At 35.4% G+C, this 26,335-nt stretch overlaps 1 protein-coding gene and 1 long non-coding RNA gene across 2 annotated transcripts in view; one reads left to right on the forward strand and one right to left on the reverse strand.

The window, feature by feature from the left end:
* Positions 1-26,335, reverse strand: part of LOC125680241 (hemicentin-2-like) — a 168,386-nt gene that overhangs the window by 31,597 nt on the left and 110,454 nt on the right. Inside the window, exons 13-15 of the mRNA XM_056156020.1 lie at positions 16,573-16,851; positions 2,576-2,716; positions 2,366-2,384 (exon numbers count right to left, since the gene is read on the reverse strand). Coding sequence (XP_056011995.1) covers positions 2,366-2,384; positions 2,576-2,716; positions 16,573-16,851 — 439 coding nt within the window. The remainder of the gene's footprint in view (positions 1-2,365; positions 2,385-2,575; positions 2,717-16,572; positions 16,852-26,335) is intronic.
* On the forward strand, positions 10,237-12,279 carry LOC130052060 (uncharacterized). Its single transcript, XR_008800416.1, has 2 exons — positions 10,237-10,699; positions 11,616-12,279. It is a non-coding gene; the product is annotated as an uncharacterized LOC130052060 (long non-coding RNA).

Here is a 26,335-nt window from a genome sequence, read left to right on the forward strand (position 1 = left end):
GTATTTGATGCCAAAGATCAAAGACAAAGGTAGAAATATTGCTCAATGTCTTTAGACCCCTTTGTTTGACATCAAATGATGAGTTGTAATTAATTTTGAAATATGTTCTATATTTTCTTCTTCTTCAAAATATATGTTGTACTTCAGGAATAGGAGAGGCGTATTTGTTGGAAGATGGATAAAGAAAAATTGGAGCATGCACTAGACTTCCTTAAATCCTACTTTTTTTTTTATCAGGTACACAATCATTATCAACAATGTCAAATTATGTCTTCATCAAATGGATATGATTAACATTCATTGAAATGACTCAGTGACACAATGCACGCTGAAAAATACATCCCATGATTACCCAATGTAAAATAAATTTTTGATAGTAACTGACATATATTTATGGAAAATATCTGTTTGAATGAATAGGCATGATTGACATTGTGCAAAAAAAAAAAAAAAAAAGCAATGTCTCTTATCGATCATCCAGAAATTTGATCACATGGTATACTAAAGTAAATGACGAAACTATTTTCAGGTAGCATCACTGAGTACAAAAGAAATGCGCCTTCACAGTAGACAACTTATAAACTGTCCACAAGTAATCGAGACTGCCTGTCATTCAACCATCGTATCAGATAATAACAAGATTTCCCAGTTCGAGGACTAGTAAAAGGAAAATTTACTTGCAGCAAAATTGTACCTAAAGACAGACTAATGCATTAATGTAGAATAATTTCAAAGATGTAGAATACACACACTCACACACACACACACACACACACAGAGAGAGAGAGAGAGAGAGAGAGAGAGAGAGAGAGAGAGAGATAGAGAGAGAGAGAGAGAGAGAGAGAGAGAGAATATCATGGTGATATATTCAAACTCAATGTCTTCAATGAGTCCGGCATGTCAGTAGGGAATCATGATTCATATGGTGATATATTTCAATTATCCTCTCATTGCAGTGCAATGACATTGTACAAATAATAATTTTAAGTGTTACTAGGGAAAGTGGTCGCTATGGTGATATGTGTAAACATATTGCCGTCCATGGGTCCAAGATGTCAGTAAAGAAATACATGATGATATATTTGTATTACATTCTCATTTGAAGGCAACTGGATTGACACTTTGAAATGTTATGCTTGTTGCTAGGGAAAATTGATTGCTATGATGATATAGTTAAACCTGATAACTTCATTGGATTCAACATATCAGTAGAAAATCATATATTGGTATATTTGCATTAGGTTCTCATTCCAGTGCAATCCAATCATACAACTTGAAATTTTATGTGCGTTGCTAAGGATAATCAGTTGCTATGGTGATATGGTTTAAGTCAGATGTCTCCAATAGGTATGAAATGTCAGTAAACTAAAGTGAACCCTGATGATTTGTATTTATTTTTAGTTAATAGAATCATTTTAATGCATATATTGCACATATGTGTGTTTTATTGTGTTGGAAATTGGCCTGAAAGAGTTACTATGTGCTTATCCGACTCTTTTGATTTTTATTTTGAATATACTTAGTATTGATTGTTTAGAAAATATGTATTAAAATTTGGCACTTTTCGGATAATTAAATTAATATGTATTTAAAATACCTTAAAATTGTCGAATTTACAGAAAATTAATAAATATTAAAACAATACCTATTCCAAAGTCCTCTACAGATACCATATAACGGTATTTAATTTTATTGTACATTTTTATATTGAGGTAACCTTTACCTCCCCCAAATAAATTATCATTATGTTTGAAAAATTGTTTTTTCCATTTTTATACTAATTTTAAGAAGTGTCTTTCTGCACTTTACAAAACCCTATACACTGGTTGCTATGGATACACAAATGTTTCATTTTCCATAGCAACCATTAATGCACAATGTATTTACTCTGCATGTCTTCATATATCATTATTATGAAGAGTTATGGAAAGTTACATGAAAATCCAAGATTATCAGTGTGCCACCTTCTGCATGAGTTACATGGACTGCTACTTAATTGGTTTTCATAACATTATAGAAAATTATTTAATATCATAATGTATTTTTGTTTTTAGTGTGGTTTAACATTTGTTTTTCAACCAGTCAGAATCGATATTCCATTATCAATGTAATAAATATTAATCAATGCAGGTATGCTGAAGTTTGAAACAATAGCGTAGACACGATATCTAATAGCTCTCTGTAATGTTGACATTAATGAAATAAATCTTATTCACATTCCCCACTTCCATAGCTCCTAGGCTGAGATATGTTAAATTTTCACTTCTTTTTAATTCAATGGGAGCATATCTTCAATTTGGACAAGATATGACAATCGCACTTAAACTTAAAATACCCTAAGATGCATGTATAGTATAATACTTACATGTTATTTTTCTCTAATTCTACAAAAACAAAAGTTCACAGTAATCAAATATCGACATTTTAGATCTATGATGTAAATTTAGATTTTTATCGCATCAAGTTATAGATATATAATATCGATAAAATGTAAAGTTAACCTGATTCGATGTTGGGATAAAAGTATTCAACGTTACTCTATGCATAGGTAACGCAAAATCATAATATACATTACTTATTATGATGCAGGTATAACGCTTCCTAAGATAGATGACAAGTACAAGGATAACGATGAGAAGAGCAGCACATCCAATAACAGCCCCGATAACACTTCCGACATCTACCTCTGTTTGATGACTGTCTGTTCCTGGCAAACCTAGAAAATTAGAATATGACATTTTAAAATATTATCAACTGTGATTATATTGTATTATAAATGTGACCTGTTAGTTATGTAATTAAAAGATTAATTTCATTTTTGAAAACACGAGGGTATGAACTGCGACGCTTTACGCCAGTATACTCTTTGAAATTCGGTGGCACTTCATGACAAGTAGACTGCTGTAATAAGTTGCAATCCATACTCTCGTGTATATCAGAAATGAAGCCTTTTTATATATTTATATTCTGGTTTCTGTCGGAATTCATAGACGTTAAATTAGACGTATTTTGTTAATCTTTATATCATACACGCATTGTTTACAAATATAACATATTCATGAGGAAATTGTCATAATTACAATTTATAAAGATATCAAAGGCAAAAACATTGGGATTGTAAATATACCGAAATATGCCTGTGATCACAGATTTGCATAAGCGGAAACCAACGACAAAGGACCAGAGCCAGAAAGTACTAAAATTGGCCCTTTCACCAAAAATAAATGAGACTTTCACAGTTGATGCTGTAGGATTTATAGGTTATAGAACAATTTATTTTATAACTATATCTTTTCTAGTTTTCGTTTTACAGTCGTTTAAACTTTGTGTTGTTTTTCAACAGAAAAGCTATATAACGTCATGATGTTGACGTTATGAGAATCACAGTGCAATACACAAAAAATGGACACATAAGTTAATATATATTTTTTGGGCTTATTCTGATTGTAAATCACAACTGTTAAAATACTAGGAACTTGTATATTTTCTATCACGATGTTTAAATTTGTGATATATTGCCCCCCCCCCTTCCCACTACATAACACTACAATCCCCCCCCCCCCCCCCCGCCGCTGTATTGGACATAATTGAAAAATCGTGATCAAAAATTAAAATTCCTTGCAGTGAAAGGACCACAGCAAATAGTATTGTTTTACCGTCTATCTCAAAGACGAGTTTATATTTTCAAGTTGCATATATCTATTTGTATCAACTTCCATTAAAATTGATATAATTGAGGATAAAAAAAGAGAGACAACTGTATAATTTTGATTAAACTTGAGTAATTATAGTAACTAATTACAAAAATGGATTTTTAAAATTATTTAAAAAAAATAATAAAACACAGTGAACCTTTAAAATTGTCGGCACCTCTGAAGTCTTAATTTTCTGAGCGAGGTAGACATTTAAGTCCACGGAGATCTGACATTTGTGCCTCCTTTGTGCCACCGTGCACCTTCGTGTGATAAAAAAAAATACTAAGCGAAATATTAGTGGGTGAAAATTAAAACGTATAAAACGGCGACTTGTATATATTCATATCATTTAATGATATATATTATTGTAAATTTAAAATAGTAATTTAATTTTTAAAAATGTACCTTCACTGTCTATCTTTAAAGAATTGTCATACTGATTTGATAACTTACTTAAAGACCCCCAAAAAACACCGTACGGTTGCTCCACGGATCACTGAATGTGGGCGGAGCTTATCCATGGTCAATGTTATTTACCTGGAGTTTACCTGGCCAAGAGATCGGTTGTTGTGTATATTTTTATGATATACACAGGAAATTTCTCAGTTTATTACTATTATCAAAAAAAAAAAAAAAAAAAAAAAATTTCTACCTACATGCATACCGCATTTCTATTTCCCGTAAACCTTCAAACTTGGTCATATTTATGTATTGCAAATGACAGGTTTAGCCCATTTCTAAACCTTGCTTTTTAAAACTTCTAATTAAATTGTTATATATTGTATATAAATAATTTTCGAAATATAATATTACCCGGCGTTTCCGGGCACTTCCTGGTGTCCTGGGAGTTCGCGGTGTCGTGGGTGTAGTAGGTAAAATATCCATGTTTCGAGAGAATGAATAAATCCAAGTAGATCTGTGTACATGTACAACCAAATGAAGAATGATCAAGATACCCCTCAATATGGGCTGTCTGTAGGGTTTCTGTAGCTGTAGTGTTTGCGTAATGGTGGTATCCCAAACAGAAGCTGACACGAAGCCCCCCCCCCCTCTCTCTCTCTTTAGGGTTTCTGTGGATGTAGTGTTTGTGTAACGATGGCATCCCAAACAGAAGCTGACACGAAGTCTACACCCCTCCTCTCTCTCTCTCTCTCTCTCTATCTCTCTCTCTCTCTGTCTCTCTCTCTCTCTCTCTCTATCTCTCTCTCTCTAGGGTTTCTGCGGACGTAGTGTTTGTGTAACGATGGTATCCAAAACAGAAGCTGACACATAGCTAGTCTACCCCCCCCCCCTTTCTCTCTCTCCCTTACTCTCAATCATTGACTAAATGAGTAATTATTGTCATATGTATGCAACACTATTGCCATGCCATATTATTTCATCTATATTACTACTACAGTTTTACACATTTCTCTCTCTCTCTCTTTATGAATATTAAACCGTGATAAATTATAAATATAACTCAATAACGCTCTCTCTCTCTCTCTCTCTCTCTCTCTCTCTCTCTCTCTCTCTCTCTCTCTCTCTCTCTCTATCTTTATCAATATAAAACCGTGATAAATTATAAATAGAAATATCTCAATAACTTATTTATGCTTTTTTACTATTGTTTGATTTCTGATTGTGTAATTTATAATCCATGTGATATCTCAAACAGAAGCATTTTTTTACATGCTGGAGTTTGCTATTCGAAACAATTCATCTTAATTACCCTTAACTTATGACGTCCGTTCTGTATTAACTTTCCACGTTTATATGTTTGAAGCACATATAGAGTGGACAGTGTCGCTAAATGGATTTTAATTATCTCTAAGTAGAAACCTCAACATGTTTGTAAATCGGGATTATTTCTTGTATATAGATATATCAAGATATTGATATATATCTGTATGCAGACTTCCCCGCAGACGTTCACACCTTTATAAAACACCTGTACGTGTTAGTCGGTACATTGTTTCACGGCACGAGCAGCAAGAGTTCACCAAATAAGAAACTTTCAGGATCATTTGACTTTGAAAATGAACAAACGAATATCACATAGTATAAATTGGCATTGATTTCAATTTGTTAAATAGCATGAATTATAGCAGCTCAAAAAAATGTGGACCATAAAATGACAAGTAAAAGCATTGTTTTATTTGTGCGATTATTTCAAAAGATTGACATTTATATTAGTGCACCACATGTCTTTTAATGTATAATTTTTATTGTAATTAAGAATATTAGATGATTTAGATCCGCTGTCTACATGTTTACAGGTAGTGTAGAAATATCAAAAAGTATACAGTTGACGACGCGATTGAAATAAGACTGCGGACGATTTTTTGTTTATTCAGTGACTCACGAACTTACCCGTCTTCTGAATGAAAGTTATAAAACATACTTTTTTGGGGGGTCAGTTATAACACCCGAAAACAGGGGTAAAAATCATCTTCGGTTGCCATGGGTTTTGGGTCCATTCTGCTCTTCGTGGACTGAATACATTTTGCTATCGAAGATGGAATTTTTTTTTTTAAATACCTAGATTGTCAGCTTGCATAAACATGTATTACGGTGGTAAAAAAAAGTCTAGTAAATCCAATGAAGTTGTAGTAATATAGATTATATATGAAATTGAAAATCAACGGAATTAAACATGCACAATAAATACTGTACTGTCTTACCCCCCCCCCCCCCCCAAACAAAAAACAAAACGCAGTCTTTGTTTACAAGTAAAGTTACATAAAACTAGAAAATAAAAAACTCATGACATGTACAACGATATCATATGTGAAAAAAAAAACCAAAAAAAAAAAAACAAACCAAAAAAACCCCAACAAAACGGTATATCGAGTATTTTCATATGGGGGTTAGTTGATCCGCCTATCGAAGCATAAAATGCGTCATGAATGTCTTACAACAGATGACGTCATGTCTCATCGATAACATGTGGATCGCTATCTATGAATTGCCTACATAATTTAGTGTTTCGGATTTAACTGGCGGCAATGCTGCATGCTATGGTAAGTCATATTGTTGTTTAAATCTGTTATTTTGAATTCCTTTTTGCCTGACCAGGCCATGCATGCTAATATTCAGCCCGAAACTTGGATGTACTGTAAATCAAAGAAGGACTTGCCCCCAATGTACATAAAGTTAGGTTAAATAAAACAGTTATTTCGAATGTTGACAGTCTAAAGCTGCGTAGTAACAATTTTGTAAAATAAATAAAGCAAAAACTATTCGATATGATATCAGTACCATACAAGAATACTTGCGTGAAGCCTGAATATTTTCCGATACTCCAAAGTAAAAGAAGACGCCGCGCCATGTTCATTTCAGTCACTAGGCCTAACAGTTTCAATAACTGTCGTTTCATTAAATGATAATGTTTATGATAATAATGTAAAACTACCAAAATTGTACACAGATTTTCAGCAACGATGCAATGAAGATGTATTGTGAACGACCTTAAAAGATGAAAACAACTAGGTATTGAAAATGAACATCTATAGTAAAAGGGCAAAACAAGCTGCAACCGAAAACTATTATTAGGTGATGGAATTCCCCTTGCTTTAAAAATAAACACCGAACTAAAATGACCTATGTACATATACATGACACGAAATAAAAAAATGTAGTTTCCTTCTCCATAAGATACTTAAACCAGCCATATTTTCTGTAAAATTCAAGTTTACCACCACCAGCGCATTATAACCGTAATATTTTTCAGCAATCCGGAATATCATTTTTTGAAAAATAAAAATAGTGCTCCTAGCTCGCCCTAAAATATTTTTGCATTTATGGTCAATTGAAAAGGTGTATATTATAAAAATACTTTAAATATTTTGGGCGAGATGAAACCAGTATGGCAAAACCTTTACAAAATAACCAGGTTTTGGTGAAAAATGACAAAAATACGGTACCATATCCGGTTCTAGCATGTATACAGCTTTAGTTGTGCTCCTATTTTTAAAATCTAACATGTTTTTTTTTTAAACCCCGGATTCTGATACATATTTATAACACCAATACTCGCATTCAACATTTACTTTCATTTTTATATATTTTAAGGGCCATATTTTGGGGTTTGTGAATCAGGTTCTTTAGCTATGATTAAGTACATACTAAAAATAGCATGGTTGCTAAACTCAGGAAGCAAACCCCTGCTTGCAAATTTTACATCCTAAACATATTTTATAAGTAATTTAGTTATTATTGATCTCTGTGTGACAAAGTATATGATGTATCATGGGTTTCCTTTTTCTTACCAGGCTATTTTTCCTGGTGATTTTTATCTGTACAGTTATATGTTAGTATTTTACAGCAACAGGTAATTTTTCTTTGCATCAATTATTCATATTGGGCTATACTAGTAAGCTATTATACAGCAATCATTACATGTTGTTCTCCAATTATTAGTGTTGCACTGTTCTTTGATTTGCTCTGTAACCAATCAGTTGTGCTTATTCAGGTCATGTGGCTATTATCGATTTGTTGACACGAAAGAAAAACCATGCGTGATCTGCTGTCTGCATTGTATTGAGTTCTTTTTAATTTTCTGGATTTGCATGCGAACTGAACTGCTACTGCTGTGATCTACAAGTATCTAGCAGACGAATTCTAGTTTTCGTGATTGTGGTTTTCAGAATGCCGCAGTGCATTATTCTCCTTTGTGTCAGTGTCGGCCAGTGGAATTGATGTCCACCTGTGTGCAATCCGCCTATAGCGAGATTGGAGACTAGTTCCTACACCGAAGCCTTGAATTTCCTACATGTTGCACGGAAAGGACATCCTTTTTTTTTTTTTTTTTTTTTACATGATTCCAATGCTTTTACACTTCAGTTAGTAAACAACATTGCATTTCCTGTTAGGATACAGCATAGCATCACATAGGTTTCTGGAGCAACCTAGCTATTCCGAGAGCTGAAGGTGTTCGTTTATGGAGGGTTGACCTAGTCCTGTTGGAAAATCCAGACTTAGTCCAGATGCTATTGTTTCTTCATATCGCAAACATGTGCGAATTTTGGCGGAGCATCAGATCAGCCATGCAGACATCAGTGTCATAGTGCATGTCTCAGGCCAGTATAACTATGTTATTGCTTTAATAGTCTTTGGTTTTGCAGTCTGTGCTGTAGGTCAGGGCAGGGTGCATTAATTATTTTATTTGAGTCGTATGATCATATGATCATACCTAGACATAAAACCTGCACAGAAAATTCTGGGTTTTTGTATAACGTCCATGCCTTGGATTGTTTTGATATTCAAGCGCTATGGGGCCACACACAATTTCTATATTTAATTTTCATGCAGGGTCTTCCTGATATACTCATGTCTTTTGCATGATTATGTTTGCTCAAGGCAATTTGATTTTAGTCCATTCACATTTAACAGTTTTACATATTTTAGGGGTTTTAATGCTCAATATATCTGGATTGCTGTTCTTCTTGCTTTCATGTGTGTGGGATACATTTCACATCAAGTTGTGGGACCAAGAATAATTGATTTCCATATGATCCAAACCCATAACCTGTTGGTTATTGCTTATTGCAGGACGATGGGCAGATATGAATCATAAACATTTTCATGCATACCGTCACTGCGTACAAACACATGTTATGTTTCATTAATTTGATATGTCTATTCCCAAATAAAACACCACATATATTATTGATGTTTGTCTCAACATATATTGTGTTGATATAGTGTATCATGGTTTTTGCTATAGGCTCATTTTCATGTGATTGTAATTTCTTATCTCTTCATTGGAATCGTTAACAAATACGTATGCATTACTACAATTCTATGTATAGATTATGTTTCCTGGGTATTACCAATCATGTCACCTATAAGAATATGTGCTACCACAATGCTGTCCATATAAGGGTTTCAGCTGTGAAGGAGAAACTTCAAACGTACTGTGCGACTACAAAGTGGTGTAAATCAAATGTGGATTCTAATAATTTCTCAAGACCACGTTGTTTTGATGTCAATGATACTAATTATTACACATGTTTCGAGGCATGTGCAGCTAATATCATGTCCGAAAGCCAAATGAATTTTATCTCTAATGCCAGGCGCTTTTTGAAACAAGTCACTAGTGTATTAATCAGCAAGTCACAACCTACATGTATATTAAGTATCTTAAGAATTACGCCGATCAAGAATCGAAACCGGGACGGTCTGTTTGCAAAGCTGGCACCTAACCACCAAGCTATCGCAACTGGTTTACAGATAGCCATACTGCAGCGTTAACGTCAATGTTGGGAGCCTGTAGATACAGTTATAAAGTAATAGATATGTAGTTATCAAAGAACATGACCCACGAACCATGAAAAATGGCCTAGCCTGGGAAATTGATAATTTCTGTATATAATAATCTTCGGGATATAGGCTTTCTAGAAATGTTTTTCTTTTTTTCATATATTCTATACTTTTTTGTTAATATGACGTTGAATATTGTGGTATTTAATGTTAAAAAATTAACATTTCGGGATACACGTCACAACAATAAACCTCCAATGACCATGTACAATGTACATGAATCTATAAATCTCTGAATTTATCAAGTTATATGCACTCAAATAGCTAGAATGGCTTATTCAATGATCATAATAAGCATTTTTGACCAAATTTGGGAAATAGAAATAAGAAATATTTTGGAAATGATGTTCAAAGCCGTGATTGTTCAACTTTACTTTTAAATTATTTTTACTTGAATTTTAAAATACTGAAATAAGAAGAATAAATATAGTATGTAGTTTATTTACATGGTGAAAGAAGTGAATCATTGGAACAATTCTGTTTCATATCATATTCCATAGTTTTGGGTTTTTTTGTTTTCTTTCTTTTTTTTTTTTTTTTTTTAGTATTAAAACGACCGAGTATCGAAAGCAATGGTAACGAAATAAGTTGACACCGCGTCTCGTCAAAACATGTTCAATTCGAATTTACTCGGAATTACACGTTCAACGAGCATTTGCTGTGAAACCTGATTAAAGGAAAATTACTGTAGACACCTAATAGTAAGTATCAAATGATCTTTTTGTTACATGTACATGTAGATTTCATAGCGTGAATAATAACAACACAACACCGATATAGGGGATCAGAGTCAGTATATTATTGACTCTGAAAATACGATTTGAGAAATGATACTGTATAAATTTTACTGTATTTATCTTGATCAATAATTGTATATTCCTATACGTATTAATCATGTAAAGATACTGAGGTCTTTTAACCAACAATTTTTTTTAAATGTTTGTGCAATACATTATTGACTGACAGAACGTAATTCATGAGCTGTGATCTAAAAATCTTCCAGGCATTAATATAGATTTGAATAGAATTACATCTAGATACATATTTGAAATAGAATATATCCTAAGGCTCTGTAGTTTTAAATTGTTTGGATTATATTGCATTTACATGTAATGTATACATGCTTGTAAATGCCACAGAATGAGAAATAATCTAAATTGGCCTATTTTGATAATGTTCCCAAAATAGAAGTATCATGTAGATCTATACAGGAAGTAACATTTACAAATCATGTTTGTTGTTTGTTATTTGCCAGTTAAGTATCATAATGATAATACTAGTAGTTCATAATAAGTAATTATTCTGCTAAAATCAAATACCCTTTTAATTGTCAACAAATACATCACTGGTAGAAAGGTTATAAAGCTTTTATCTAGCACAAGTTTCCATATTCTACAGGTTTACATATGTCAGCAAGTCCTCAAAAGCAGCTTTAGGGGTTCCCAGGAGATTCTGATGCTCACTGTTAGACTTTCACTGTCGTCAAAATCCAACCTTATTTTCTCTTTTCTCAAAACTTCAGCTCTCAAAAACTTGTTTGATTAATTATGTCACTCCTGTTTTGTTGAACATGGTGTTGTCAGCAATAGGTTCAAGTTCTTCTATGTCTTGTTGTAGGTGATTTGTACAGAAGCGAGCCCCGGCAGGAATGATGGCCTCTTTTGAAATGAAGATTTCATGCCTTACTCCTACTGGGACTACAACTAACTTTGGACCTGGTCACTCGCAGATACAGCATGAAGTGTGCCCTCTTGATGTACATGGGGATGGGAGTGATACAGAAGGGGGACTAATTGGAAGAACTGCTGCTGCTGGTGGTGGTGCTGGACTGTCTTGAATCTGTTGCCTAACCGACTTGATATTCTTCTGTTTAATATGGGAGCAACACACACACTCTGGCATATATTGCACAGAAAATCATGATCAGATGGTGCCCTCCCTATCAGAGTGGTGATCACTGACCTATATTTCTTTGAAATCCTGGATCTGTGTTTTGGTTTTACTCTCCATGGACAGTTGAAACAGAGAAAGAATTAGGGACCACTCCTTGGCATATCTGAAATATTTATGTCATATACATGTAATTAAAATATACAATTTGGGTTGGATGAAAATCTTATCTTCATGTTAAAACCCATTAGCCTAGGTTATTTTTCCTAAAATCTAATTATAAATCAATTAACTTGTTAATTAATGCTTGGTGAATCAATTAATAAATTGTATTCAAGAACTTGGAATTATTTTTTTTCCCACTAATAAACTGAAAATGTGTATCTTCAAATGTTTTGTTGATTAATGTCAGTGTGACATATAGAGGGGGTATGGGGTTTACAACAATGTATACATGGTTAATTTATTTCTATTATGTAGTCCATGTAAATTTCTGTGGAAACGAGGAAGTTATTTATATTCGGTCTTTCCTATCCCGGGGTAGGAAAGACCGAATATAAATAACCCCCTCGTTTCCACGGAAATTAAGTCCATGAGAGCCTGAAATCTCCCAACCTGGGTCTGTTTAATGGACCCTTCCAAAGTCCTTTTTTAAGGAAAAAGTAAACCATTTTCCTAATCCAAAAAGAAAACTGGTGCAAAAACCATGAAATAATATAAATAATAGAAAAATTATCAGTAGTATTGTAATACATTTTCGGGGGTGGGGGGTGGGGGGGGGGGGGGGGGGGTTGCCGTTTCACCTTTATAGATTGTTTTTTTTTCCTAACATTTAAAACATATCTTTTCAATATCAATTTTGTCTATAGCACAAAATAAAAATTCTAAAATCAATTAAAGCGTTTGATTTTCGTGTGTATATATAAAACAAAACGAAAGAAAAAAAACTAGGATCCTCCACTAGTAAACTATGTTTTCCATTTAGAGTTATTGCCCTTCAATCGAAAAAACGTAAACATAATTAAGAGAATATTCTACATTTCAACACAAGTTTTGTCAAATATTATTTAACAAGATATATTTTGATATGTATTTAAATTGATCTACTTCATTAAAAACAAACTTTCTGTGTGTTTTTGTAGGTGTCTTTCCACGTATATACAAGGGACTTATGAATTTACGAACTTAAATAGTTGAAATTGAAAACAAAACGGTAATTTTATCTCCGTTCGATCTATGAATATTGTGCGTTCAAATTCTCAAGTGCAAATGTAAAATAGATAGAGCTTACAGCCGTGTTTGACATTGCTGTAATATTCGGACATTTGTTAATGTAACACGTTGCTACAACTTTACAGTTATGATTGACAGACTTAATATTTTATAAGAAACTTTGAACTGTAGCCTATATTAATTAAACGTAGATCTACATAATTTGTAAAAATTATGAGAACCAATGGACAAATTCATACGATATATCATACTGTCTGAATATATATCGCACATCTCCATGCGTAATACATGTGTACATGCTGGGCCTGTGTAATTGAAATGTTTACTGGGGTATTCCTAGAGAGAATGTTCTATCGTTAAAATGATAATGTCCTACGGCACCGATTGTGGTGAGGGCCTGTCCCGAGACACAGATTATTCTAACTAGGGTATTCCGTATGGCCGAATAAGTTTGTACTGTACGTTTTATTCGAACATTCATTCTGTTTTGAACAATATCATTTTTAAAGTAACAAAAGGTAGGGAAATCGGTACTTTTAAAGCCATCGGAACGGACTTCGGAATCAAACATACACGATAGGTCCCCCCCCCCCCCGTACCTTTTTACCATAGGCCATGACTCTCATATTTACTCGTTTAGATATTGATTTTTTTATTTTAAAAAATATATAAGAACATAAAAACTCACCTCTTTGCTGTTTCTTTTTGAGTCGTATCAACTGTGTTAGTTGTATGTATTGACTTCCTTGGAATCTGACGTTTCCAGACGACACTTTTGTTATTATTATTTTTTTTTTTTTCGACATGGCCGCATTGCTTACGAGTTAATTTTTTTGATGGAAAGTGTTAATCTAACTTTACATTTTAATTTTAGTTTACAAAATTGAGTCGTGAGTAATGCGGCCCATGTGAATTTATAGACTGAAGTTGGCAAATTTATGCGATTTTCCCGGAAAACGTGAAACTGCGGTAGGTTTGGGCATTTACTTGAGTGCTTTAAACATCCGGTGTGAGGAAACGATTGCGCAATACAACTTGGCTCATGTTATGGATAAAAAATATAATCTTAGATTTATTCTAAAGTGTTCTTTAATTTTTCCAAATTTGGTAGGCCAAAAATGGCATATTGTGGGTCATGTTCTTTAATAATATGTTACAATATGTTTTGTTGAAATGAAATGTTTTAATGATCTAATGGTGGTAAAGATTTCATACTTCCGTTTAATGCTTGGAGATTGTTTGGCTCCCATAGCGGATTCCTTTTGGTGAAGGAAAAACAAGTATGAAGAACTAAGATAACGAAGAGTGATCAATCTACAAAACCCTCAGAAGGAATACAAATTAAAGACTTGGTGAACACCAGCACGTGAATATATCAGAGGTATGATCAGTTGCCTAGAAGTAGTAACTACCCATTCTCGACAGGTCACACCCACTGTGAACCCTATGTCTATGGAAGGTGAAGATAACGAAAAGTGATCAAATAAGCAATAAAAAATAGAGAGTTGGGCAAACAGGGACCCCTGGACACATTATAGATAGGATCAGGTGTTTAGGAGGAGTAAGCATCCCATGTCGACTGGTCACACGCGCCGTGGGCCCTATATTTTGGTCAGGTAAACGGAGTCGTCAAAATCACTTTGCCAAGGACGGTCAAACAATCGATATGAAACACGTCAGACATCATTATATCATTTCATTGTTTCGAGTAATACGAGAATGTTTGTTTCTACCAGTATCAACCAATATTTACTATCTCCAATTGGTCTTAAGGGTATAAATCTGCAATGTACAATGGGAAACTGGACACAAGTTCTTACAAAAGGCCCATAGGCCAAATCGTTCTTTCAGTTATCTTGACATTGCTGTTGTAATATTGAAACGTTTTTATTCCCTTCAAATCTTTGATTCCATACGGCAACCCTTTAGCCACGGCATAACCATGATACAAGGTTGCAAAGTAAAAAAGACATGGTCTGAATGACAGGGCCTTTGCATCAGGAATATATATACAAAATATGAAAAGGTTAGGATTAGGTTTAGGGTTAGTTGTCTTTTCTGTTGTCGTTTCTCTAACCCTAACCATAACGCTTGAACAGTTTTAGAGTTTGGCTCTTTTTTTCTTAAAAGGAGATCAAGATCTAGGTCAAGGATACAGATCAAAAACTTTGGTACCAACAAAAAGTTCTTGTCAGAAGGAATATAGGCATCAAATATGAAAAATCTCGGCATTTTAAAAGTTATAAGCAGGGTTAAAAATTGAATTAAAGGATTACAGAAGCTGAGCTGCCATGTTCAGTGCGAATGCTTGTTCATTAGCATTTCCTGTGCATCTCGTGCTTCATGGGCAAAGTGTTATTTATCAATAATTAATAATTATAGCATGATTATAAACACTCCAGAAGGGGTATGTATTACCTACACGTTTATTAGATTATTGGCCAGATAATAACTTTTCAAAACTTTGCAAAATGTTCTATTGTATATAGTGTAGAAGAAAATACTTCCGAGGCAATCCTATTGATTTGGAGGTCAGAAAGTATCTTTCCTCAGTTACACTGGAATGAAAAAGCAATAGTATCGTTGATTTTGAAGGAAAGGGGAAAGGGTCAAGTATTTCTGAATTTTTCATGGAAAATTGTGTTATTCATGGAAATGATTAATTTGCTCGAAAAGAAGTTTGGATTCAACTGATGAAGTATAATAATATCTTAGCTCTATTTGTAGGAAAAAATAGTGTAGATATGAGTGGCAAATTTGAACACTGATAACCATCAAAATATCAACATTTTGCATTAACATGTTTAATTTTATGGTTGTTTTAGCACTCTATCTTCCCAATACAACAATACAATATAATTAGGTAAAACGCTGTCTGACGTGTTCTGAACCAATTTGTAGGCCGTCGTTATACACTTTTTTGACTATGGATTACTCCGTTTGTCTGGTCAAGACATTGGGCTCACGGCGGTGATCCCTGTTCGTTATATTCACCTTTTCGTATGATTTGTAGTTATGATGATATAACTAAAGGGTCATGCCCTGTCGTTCGTAATTTACTGCTGATACATTAACATAATAGCAAGTATCTCTTGTTAGGTTTAAATACGTTTGGTTAAAGTTATCTGTGATTTTTATCATTGGTTTCAGGTTAAAGGATTTATCATTATATGTGCGGATCATTACAACAACAAAAACTACTTTCTATGCACGTATATACATGTAATACTGATAATTACCTTGTGTTATGCGCATTTCGACATATAATGTCTCCTCAGTGATGCTCAACCAAAATGTTTGAAATCCGAAATAACCATAAACCTGCTAGAGCTATTTTAGGGAAAACAGAGTGCCAAAAAGTGGAGCCGAATTCGTCTAAGGATAAGAGCTATTCATGCTATATATGTTATTTGCACGTGTGTATACCGGTAGTAGCTTTTATAATAAGTACCTTGTGTTATGCACTCTTCCTTTTCTTCAGAATATGTTTCTCCGTTGTCATTAAATGCAATGATTTGAAAGGAATACTGCATTCCACCTTGTAAACCTTCAATTGTTCCATTTGGATTTGAAAAGACTGATGAATTAATTTGATGACCTCGAGCAGATTCATAAGACACAATGAATTGTTGTGGTGCCCCACCATTAAAACTTGGTGACCATCTTACCACTGCAGTTCCTGGAGCAAGCTTACAATTCACTGATATACTATGTGGAAGATCTGGCTTTCCTGAAATGGTAAACATTCAAGAATTTTCAGTTCTTTTCTACACTTCAATCCGTTTTCGCAGCAGAGAAAGGGGTCGAGCGTAAATAACACAGTTCTAACTTTAAATGCTGTTTCACAAATTTCAACTCCATCTTCAAGAATTTCATGACTGTCATTAGTCACATGGTTTTCTTATGTACTAACTTTAATCATAGTGACAACAATACTGTTCATGTCTCATAATATATTGCATATTCTTAATTGGATTTCATGAAACCCAAAATATTATAAACAGAAAAGCCGAAGAAGAGATATATGGTCTTAACGGGCACTTGAATATCATGCATAAAACCGATATATTCAGTCATTGATCACTGCATATCATCTAGTCATAAGTAAATGTAGTCCAAAATATGAGTTCTAAAGACACAAGAGGCCCACAGGCCTTATCGGTCACCCGAAAACTAGTGGGAAAACTATCACTACTCCCACGGACTATGGAATCTAGAGAATATTTCCTGGTCTGAATATCTATGCTAAATTCAAATGTTCAGCAACAGTATAAAACAAGATGTGTTTTTAAAACTTCACGGCACTCAAAAGTGCATACACTGATGAAAGGTTTTCAATAATAACATTAAACATCAAAAGATATGACTAATTTGGATCCATCCTAATGTCATAGCCCTGGGTTGTGGAATTCACCATTTTTGTACATCCTTTTCTGCTATTCCTAAGTATGCATTTAGATTTTATACAGTATCAGTAAACTTACACATAAATAATATATACTAAGTTTGCCCTACTCTGGTGATCATCAAATTTACAATTTTGGTAAAAGACTACCTGCTCTATCCATTTAGTTTCAATTTAGTATCAATACCACTAAAGAAGATGTTATTTAAGTGTTTTACACATAAACACTACATACCAAGTTTGGTCCCGCCCTGGGGTCAGAACCCCCACTCTGGGGATCAAGACATTTACAATCTTGGTAGAAACCTTCCTGTTTTACATCGCTATACATTTAGGTTTTCCTACACGTGTGTGGTTCTTGAGAAGAAGATGGTCAATTTTGAGCAGTTTTTGCTCCGTCCTTAGCACCAGGGTCCTGGTGTCCTGACATTTACAATTCTTGCCTCCCTTGTCCCAATGATGCTTCATACCAAATTTGAAAATAATTGGAATGGTACTTATTAAGAAGTTAAAAATGTTCAATGTAAACACACGACGAACGACGCATGCCGGACGATGACGGCGGATGACAACCAATTGGAATAGGTCACCTGCGTTTGATTTAAAATGTGAAGGTGACGAACCAATCTCATAATTCCCAATCCAATGAATTACGAAATCAGGAGGAAGATGAATACATATACTACTCAAAATTTGATAAGGATCACTAGGTTATATGTGTAATTTACCACTAACATAACAAAAGACATAAATTTGACTCAGAAACGTGTTTACTCAGGTTATGAATGAAAATTCATGAACGGTATGCACTTTTATCAATACGGAATGCTTGAAATCTGATAACAACACCAAAAGGCATTTCATTACAAAAAGTTATCAGCAAACCAGAGAAAGAATTACACAGTTTTTAGGGATAGTCCATCATTACACTTAGTCGATGAAGTGTCAATACCGGGTATGGCCTCCCCTTGCATCAATGACGGCTTGACAACGTTGAGCAATGCTGTCAATAAGCACCCGGATGTTTCCAATGGGAAGGTTGTTCCACTCTTCCATGAGGGCGTTTCCGAGCTCTGCCAAAGTCGTGGGTTGTGCTCTACGGCGTGAAAGGGCAACCTGCAGCATGTTCCATGCATGCTCAATCGGGTTCAAGTCCGGTGAGCGCGCTGGCCAGTCCATACAGACAATTGTCTCCTGCTGAAGGTACTGCTCCACCACCCTGGTGCGATGAGGACGGGCGTTATCATCCATCAGGATGAACTCAGGGCCAACAGCACCAGCGTAGGGTCTGACGTAAACATCGAGGATGTCATCCCGGTACCGCACCCCCGTCATTGTTCCTCTCTCCAGAACATGAATATCTGTTCTTCCATCCCTGCTGATTCCACCCCAGACCCTGATGGAACCACCACCATAACGGCCATGTTCACTGATGTTGGCATCATGGAAACGTTCACGTTGTCGTCGCCACACTCGGTGCCTCGTGTCTGTAAAGTCCAAACAATACCTGGACTCATCGGTGAACAGAATTTGAACCCAATCGTTCTGTGTCCAAGTGACATGATCTTCAGCCCAGTCCAATCGCTTCCGCCGGTGTCGAACAGTCAGAGGGACTCGAGCACATGCCCTTCTCGAGTTGAGACCTGCATTGTGAAGCCGATTCCGTGTCGTCTGAGTGAACACATTCACCACCGAGGCGTTCAGGAGGTCGTTACGTAGGCTGGTTGCTGTCCAGAAGGGATGGCGTCGTGCCTGAAGAGCCACAAAATGGTCTTGATGTTGGGTTGTCGACCTCTGACGACCCCCACCCCCCATGTCGGTGTGCTGCTGTACCAAAAGTTTGCTGTCGGTTTCAGGCCCTGTTTACAACGCTCTGGCTGACTTTTAGTGCATTTGCAACGTCACGTTGTAAATAGCCAGCGTCAAGCATTCCAATACATCTGCCCAGTTGTTCTGTCGTCAGGCGACGCCTGACACGTTGAGGGGGCATTGTGTTGATAAACGTAGTGTAAACACTCAAGTGAGTTTGAAATTTTAGAAAGAATCAGACACCGATGCCTGAGTGAAAATCGTGCAATGGTAGCAAAAGCATAAACTGTGATGAGAAACGCATTTCCCATAGCATGAAATGCACGTGCAATTTTGTTGAAGACGTTTTTGATTTCACTTGGACACAATATTGCCAGGTATGCAGTTATTAATTTTTAAACATAAAAATATCTATGATCCTTATCAAATTTTGAGTAGTATATATAGAACCCTCGACACACCAAAGATGGGGTCAGATGCCTAGGAGGAGCAAACATCCCATATTGACCACACAAGCCGTAAACCCCTTATCTTCATCAAGAAAATAAGATTATTATAACCACAAATGCTGACGTTAAACAAAGCTGTTGAAACCTATCTAATATTAATTTTATTTAAAAGTAGCCTACCTCCGTTTACAATTTCGTCATACGCAGAACACATTCGAAAGTATCGAATCAGTTGAAACTAACATTCCAAGGACCTTGCAGTGACTTTTAAATCGTATTTTCCTCCAAATGAACATCATCAAGATATACGAGTTTGCAACTCTTTAAACTATTATCCCTTATAAAAAAGACACTACACAAATGATGCAGTAGCGGATGTAGATGAGAATACTTTTACATATTTTTCTGCGATTTTCTTGGTATCCCCACATCCTCACTATTTGTATTATTGTTATCTTAGCTTGATATGTACGCACAGCTGTAATTAACCATGTGACTTATTTACCACGACAGAGAAATTGTGTTTATAATTATGAAAAGTAATTGTAAACTTTATTATCATGATCATTTTAAGCGTTGAAAGTAGCTGCGCTTTGTTGTCACCAGTTGGATTTTGCTTTCGTCATCGCGTTTCCGGTTCATCGCCACCTATAGGCAAATTCATGCATCGCTGTAGTAAGCAAATCATATTTACGTTAATCATGATTTTGCAACCGATCTAGTATAGGGTTTACATTCATATCCATAGGGGCAATTTTGATCAGTTGTTTGAAAATATACATGTAGTTCATTAGACAGTGGATGGAGTACGCATTAGAATGTGACATTTTTGCAAATTATAGCGAGCGAAGCTCGCGTCGGTAAGCAACACGACGAGCTCGCTTTAATGATTACGCAATTGAGTCACGTGATTTGCTCTTCATCAGCTGAAAAATTATGGGGCTACCCATAATGCTTCCGGAAAAATGTCACTGTCACTGCGGAATGCTTCATCTACAACCCCTTAGATAAAACAAATAAATTGTTTAGAAAGTACCGCAAATGTTTTAAATTCTAGACAAGGTTTCTCCTACCTTCGTACATTTTGTTACTGCTTGGTTTGAAAGGAAGTAAAACAACATCGCAGCTGATATAACATTACAATGCACTGTTTACATTGACTGTGTGAATTTTCCGGCGTTAATTGAATAGGTGGATTTTAAAATGTCTAAAGTTGTGTTGCAAAACGTTAAGGGTCTTCGCTCCTCTCAACGGTTAACCCGTAAAATATATTATAAGTATACTCAGTTACTAGTTTCTGATAGGAGAAATTAAAGGAGTTGAACATTTTGTAATATATACACACATCGTTCACAACCATGAGGAAGTGACTATTATTTCAATAGCTTAACATACCGAAGGTAAGAGACTAGAAATGTAATTTGTATTGTATGATAAAGTATTTACCAATGTCTTTTAAGCATTAAGCGCAAACGTCAGCGATAATTGCCACCGCGACTGAAACCGGAAACATTTTTTACCGCTATCTGGTGTCAGACATATCATTAGTCAATGAAATTGAAATTCTGGGAAAAAGTGGGACACAAGAAGCATATCATTTGCAAACCTTTAAAAATCAATAAAAATCCTGTTTATAACAACGTTTTGGGCTAGGGTGTCTATGCACTGCAACCTTCGCATAGCGGTCAGAGGACAGGAATATCAGTACTTTTGCATGGTCCAATCTATAATTAGAAACCACGTCAATAAGATGTACACTAGAGTCATCAGATTTTTTCATCTGTGCTTTGACTGTCCGGTTCCATCACAGCAACACTTTCGCCCGACACAGCAAACCTATGTGCGACACAGATAAGAAATTTAACTACACAGTAAGATCCGCGTTGATCGTGAACGAGAAAGAAATTGTGTACGATTTATTATCTGTTGACAGCGAGGGACAGGGATCCGTGTCTGAGAGGGGTAATATTACGTAACTGATTACACAACGATACTATACACGATAAGTAGGTGTGAATGGAACAGTACTAGTCACTCAATTTTAAATTGTTGAAATAGATAGTCGATATTCACTGAAGAATATAGAGTATGCAAAGGTTTTAGGATTATCTTACTATTTCTAAACGGCCAGGACATTTTTCAAAACAATCGTCAACATCATGAAACGTAATTGCGTTATTTTTAGTTTCAAAGATGAGAATCAAATGATCTTAGGTGAAGCAAAATACAAAAGGTAAAGAATTATATGTCTGCTTTTATAAAAGAAATTGCCTCGGTTTCAAGTCTTCCCAACACCGCCTAAGAGCTGTTTACTGAAATATATATGATTTCCTCATGGAGGATGTGACCGGTCGACAGAGGATGCTTACTCCTCCTAGGCACCTGATCCCACCCCTGGTGTGTCCAGGGGACCGTGTTTGCCCAAACTCTCTATTTTGTATTGCTTATAGGAGTTATGAGATTGATCACTATTCGTTATCTTCGCCTTTCATAAAGGTTACCAATGTCTCAAGCATAAATGTAAATTGGTCTGCGATCCACAGTATGCAACACATAGTGGAAAGTAATCATATTTTCAATTTGTTTTTATTTCAAACATAAACAATTGACAATGACAGATATATGCTATTTCCGAACATACGAAGGGTTAAAGAGTAGGGGGCATGTTTTTCCTGTCTGTGTTCTTCGTCCCCACATTTTTTTTCTGTGAATGAGCTTTTAATATAAAAAGTATATATTTTTACGGCGAGATGCCTCTTCATTATTTCTAACAGGAGCAATATTAGTATTGAATTTTTTAAAACGTTCATTGATACCGATACCCTCTCCCCGTTTGGAATATGATGATACAAACTAAAATAATAGTCCGCATACTAGTCTACCACATTTCTTATGTAGGTGATTTGATTATGGAAATTCCACTAGCTGATTCCCTCAACTTTCTTCTAAAGCTAAACTTGTCAATATTAGACTGGTTCTGTCTATTCCGTAAGGAAGAAAATCAAACTTAGTTGCGTATAACAGAACGACTTTGAACATTACCGTTTGTAATTTACTTTTGTAACATCAAGTGCCTAGCTTAGGATCCTCATTGAGCTTATACGTTTACATGTTGTAAATACGTTATCCTTATTGCGATTCACTTCTTTTACGTTTTTGTTTTTCATATTAGAACTCCTAAACATCCCATGAATCTTATGCTTTTTTGCTAAGGTTATTTGCAGTTTCATATAAAGAACCCTTCTTTATAAAATTCAATGCATGTTGTGTCTTACTCAGACCCAAGACCAACAAGTGAGTTTACTTTCCAATATGAATACGGACTTTTACACAAGGAGAGTAACACACACATGTTGATGAGTGCAGTGTATAATGTACTTGTGTAAAAATTCTTGGGTTTTTTGTTGTTGTTTTTTTTCCGTGGAGATCCGGGTTATGATAGGACCTCATTGTATCTAGGTTGTCGTAAATAGGGCGGTCCTTCGGATGAAACCGGAGAAGCTGAGAACTCTTGTCACAGCAGGTGTGACACGATAAAGATTCATCCCTGCTCTAAGGCCGTAAGCACCGAGACTAGGCTTAAAGTTTGCAGCCCTTCACCGACAATGGTGACGTATCCATATGAGTGAAAAAATTTCGAGAGAGACGTTAAACAATATTTAATCAATTCAATGTTTGGCTTTTTTTAGATTTACGTTTAAACAAACAATCACTTCAATACCTAAATGTAAATATATGGACATATCATGTTAGTCTAATCTATTATATTAAATTTGGAATACCCCCTTGCACAATCTGATTAAAACCAGATCCTGAGATCCACTCACTTAGATCGTTACACTAGGATCTGACGTAACCCCATATAGGGTCACGTCCGCATGACCTTTCGTTAAGCCAATCAAATTGACCCTGTCGATTTATACCAGCGATAATTTTTCTCCCATGAACCTTTGCGTCATTATTTACGTTAGAGATGCAATAAAAATGGCTGCGCGTTTGACAGATGAATGCACACCTGTCAAAACATGCGATTTAAACAACGTCTGCTATTCTCTGCAGGTTTTCTTTCATTCAAACGCTAAAAAATCCCGATGGAGTTCACAATTCAAGGAAAATGGCTGCGATTGTTTGGTTTGAAAGAAAACATATCGCAGCTAGATGCGACGTCACAATGCACCTTTTACGTCGACTGGCGTTATATTCCTCGCGTTATTTAAGTAGACCATCTTCAAAACTATTCAAATCGTACCCATCCCTATTCATACATAAATCGAAATTCACAATTAATTTAATTTGGGTATATTTCATATCGTACGTTTTGTTGTTTGTATGAACGGAATAGATTAGGCATTATTGCGAAAGCTTAAAATTCGTTATGCGAGAATATACAATTTTACAGTGTGGAATAAACTTCGTGGGAGAGAGATTATAGCAATTTGTTTACGAATTGCCAGGAACCGCCTAAATAGCCATCATTGTATGTATGGCGCAATCTGATTGGCTGATAGTTCTTATGAATATTCCATGCAAAAGGTCATGCGGACGTGACCCTATATCATAGCTATCGTGACGGATCGTGGGAAATCAGAACAAAGCGTGGTTTTACCTGCAAAAGATTGACTGGTATCAACACAATTTGAGAGCACGATTACATGTAGATGCGATATGTTGCGCTTTGTTACCATGAAATACGATCTGATGCGATTATAACTACGGAAAATTAATCGTTTTGATCGTATCAAATATTTGACAGTCAAAACATTTTCTACGATCGACACGATTGTCACGACTGACCTCAAGAGCTGATAACATTTGATTGGTCACCACGTGAAGTTCAAGATGAAGACCACAATTTACATCGTGGCAAGAATTGTGACAATATGAACATAGCATAATGTTAATGAGCAGGAACAACAAGACAAGTTAATAGTTTGATACAAACATGTATGTCAGGGTTAGGGTTAGGGTTTGTTCCTTTCTTTCTTGTCTGACATACATGTATGTATCAAACTATTAACTTGTTTGATTTTAGTTGTATTCTAAAATGTTTTGATACACTATTAAACTAGAACACATTAGAAAGTTGTTTATTAGATACTAGCCGTTGTGAATGATGATAGACTTGACAGTTTCCATTCATTTTTATTGAATTTGATCAGCGTCCGTTGTGTGATAACAATTCCACACTTTCAGTCGAAAGCTACCTGTGCAATTGCTTTTAAATTTTCAAGTACTACCAAAACGTGATCAATTTCTTCTCTACAACATCGCTCATGCAAGAACAAATCATTACAGTCATGTAGAGCACGGAGTCCTTTACCAAAATCGTTAATTTCATGATCTTTGGAGATAGAGGTTCTAACTCCAGGGTGAGGCCAAACTGGGTTTATAGTGTTTATGTGTGAAATATCTCAAAACCATTGTCTTTAATACTATTGATGCAAAATTCTGATCAAATGGATATTTAAAAGGTGCAGCTGACCTTTACCAAAATTGTAAATTTCATGATCCAAGAACAGAGTTTTGGTTCCGAGTGGGACTAAACTTATCATAGTGAACATTGTGTTTAACAAATTAAAATGACTTTATATTTAAACATGGTGAAAGGTTTCAGGACATTCTTTCTCGTCCATATTTGTTATTTCCTTACCGAAAATATATTATTTAGTTGACAGAAAGCTTCCGTGTAAATGTAAAATAAAGAACAATGCGAGAACTTCTTCTCCTGTTGTTCCTGCTCATTAACATTATGCTATGTTCATATTATCACAATTCTTGCCACGGTGTAAATTGTGGTCTTCATCTTAAACTTCACGTGGTGACCAATCAAATGTTATCAGCTCTTGAGGTCAGTCGTGACAATCGTGTCGATCGTAGAAAATGTTTTGACTGTCAAATATTTGATACGATCAAAACGATTAATTTTCCGTAGTTATAATCGCATCAGATCGTATTTCATGGTAACAAAGCGCAACATATCGCATCTACATGTAATCGTGCTCTCAAATTGTGTTGATACCAGTCAATCTTTTGCAGGTAAAACCACGCTTTGTTCTGATTTCCCACGATCCGTCACGATAGTTATAATATAAACATACAGTAATGCTTCAAATGTCATGTTGTCATCAACCTCAACTTTGACCATTTTTAGTAGTTGTTGGTTGTGTTGTTCATTTCATAGATGTTTAAAACAATGAAGTAAATGGTCACTCAGGCTGTATATATACCAATCGGGGTCCAATCAGTAATCATCTTTGATCCAGGGGCGTCCGTGGCCGAGTGGTTAGAGCATTGCGTTCAAAATCACACGGCCTCTCACCTCTGTCGGCATGGGTTCGAGTCCCACTCGCACCGGTAAGTGAGAAAGTTTCCCAGTTTACTTTCGGAAGGTCGGTGGTCTCTTCCCAAGGTACATTGTATCTGGGTTTTCTCTTCCTACAATAAAAACTGGACACCACCAGACAACTAAAAAATTGTTGAGTGTGGCGTAAAACATCAATCAATCAATCGATCCTGATCGTGACAAAACATTCCAATCACAATGGCACCCT

Source organism: Ostrea edulis, chromosome 2 (genome assembly GCF_947568905.1).
Source record: "Ostrea edulis chromosome 2, xbOstEdul1.1, whole genome shotgun sequence".
NCBI lineage: Eukaryota > Metazoa > Mollusca > Bivalvia > Ostreida > Ostreidae > Ostrea > Ostrea edulis.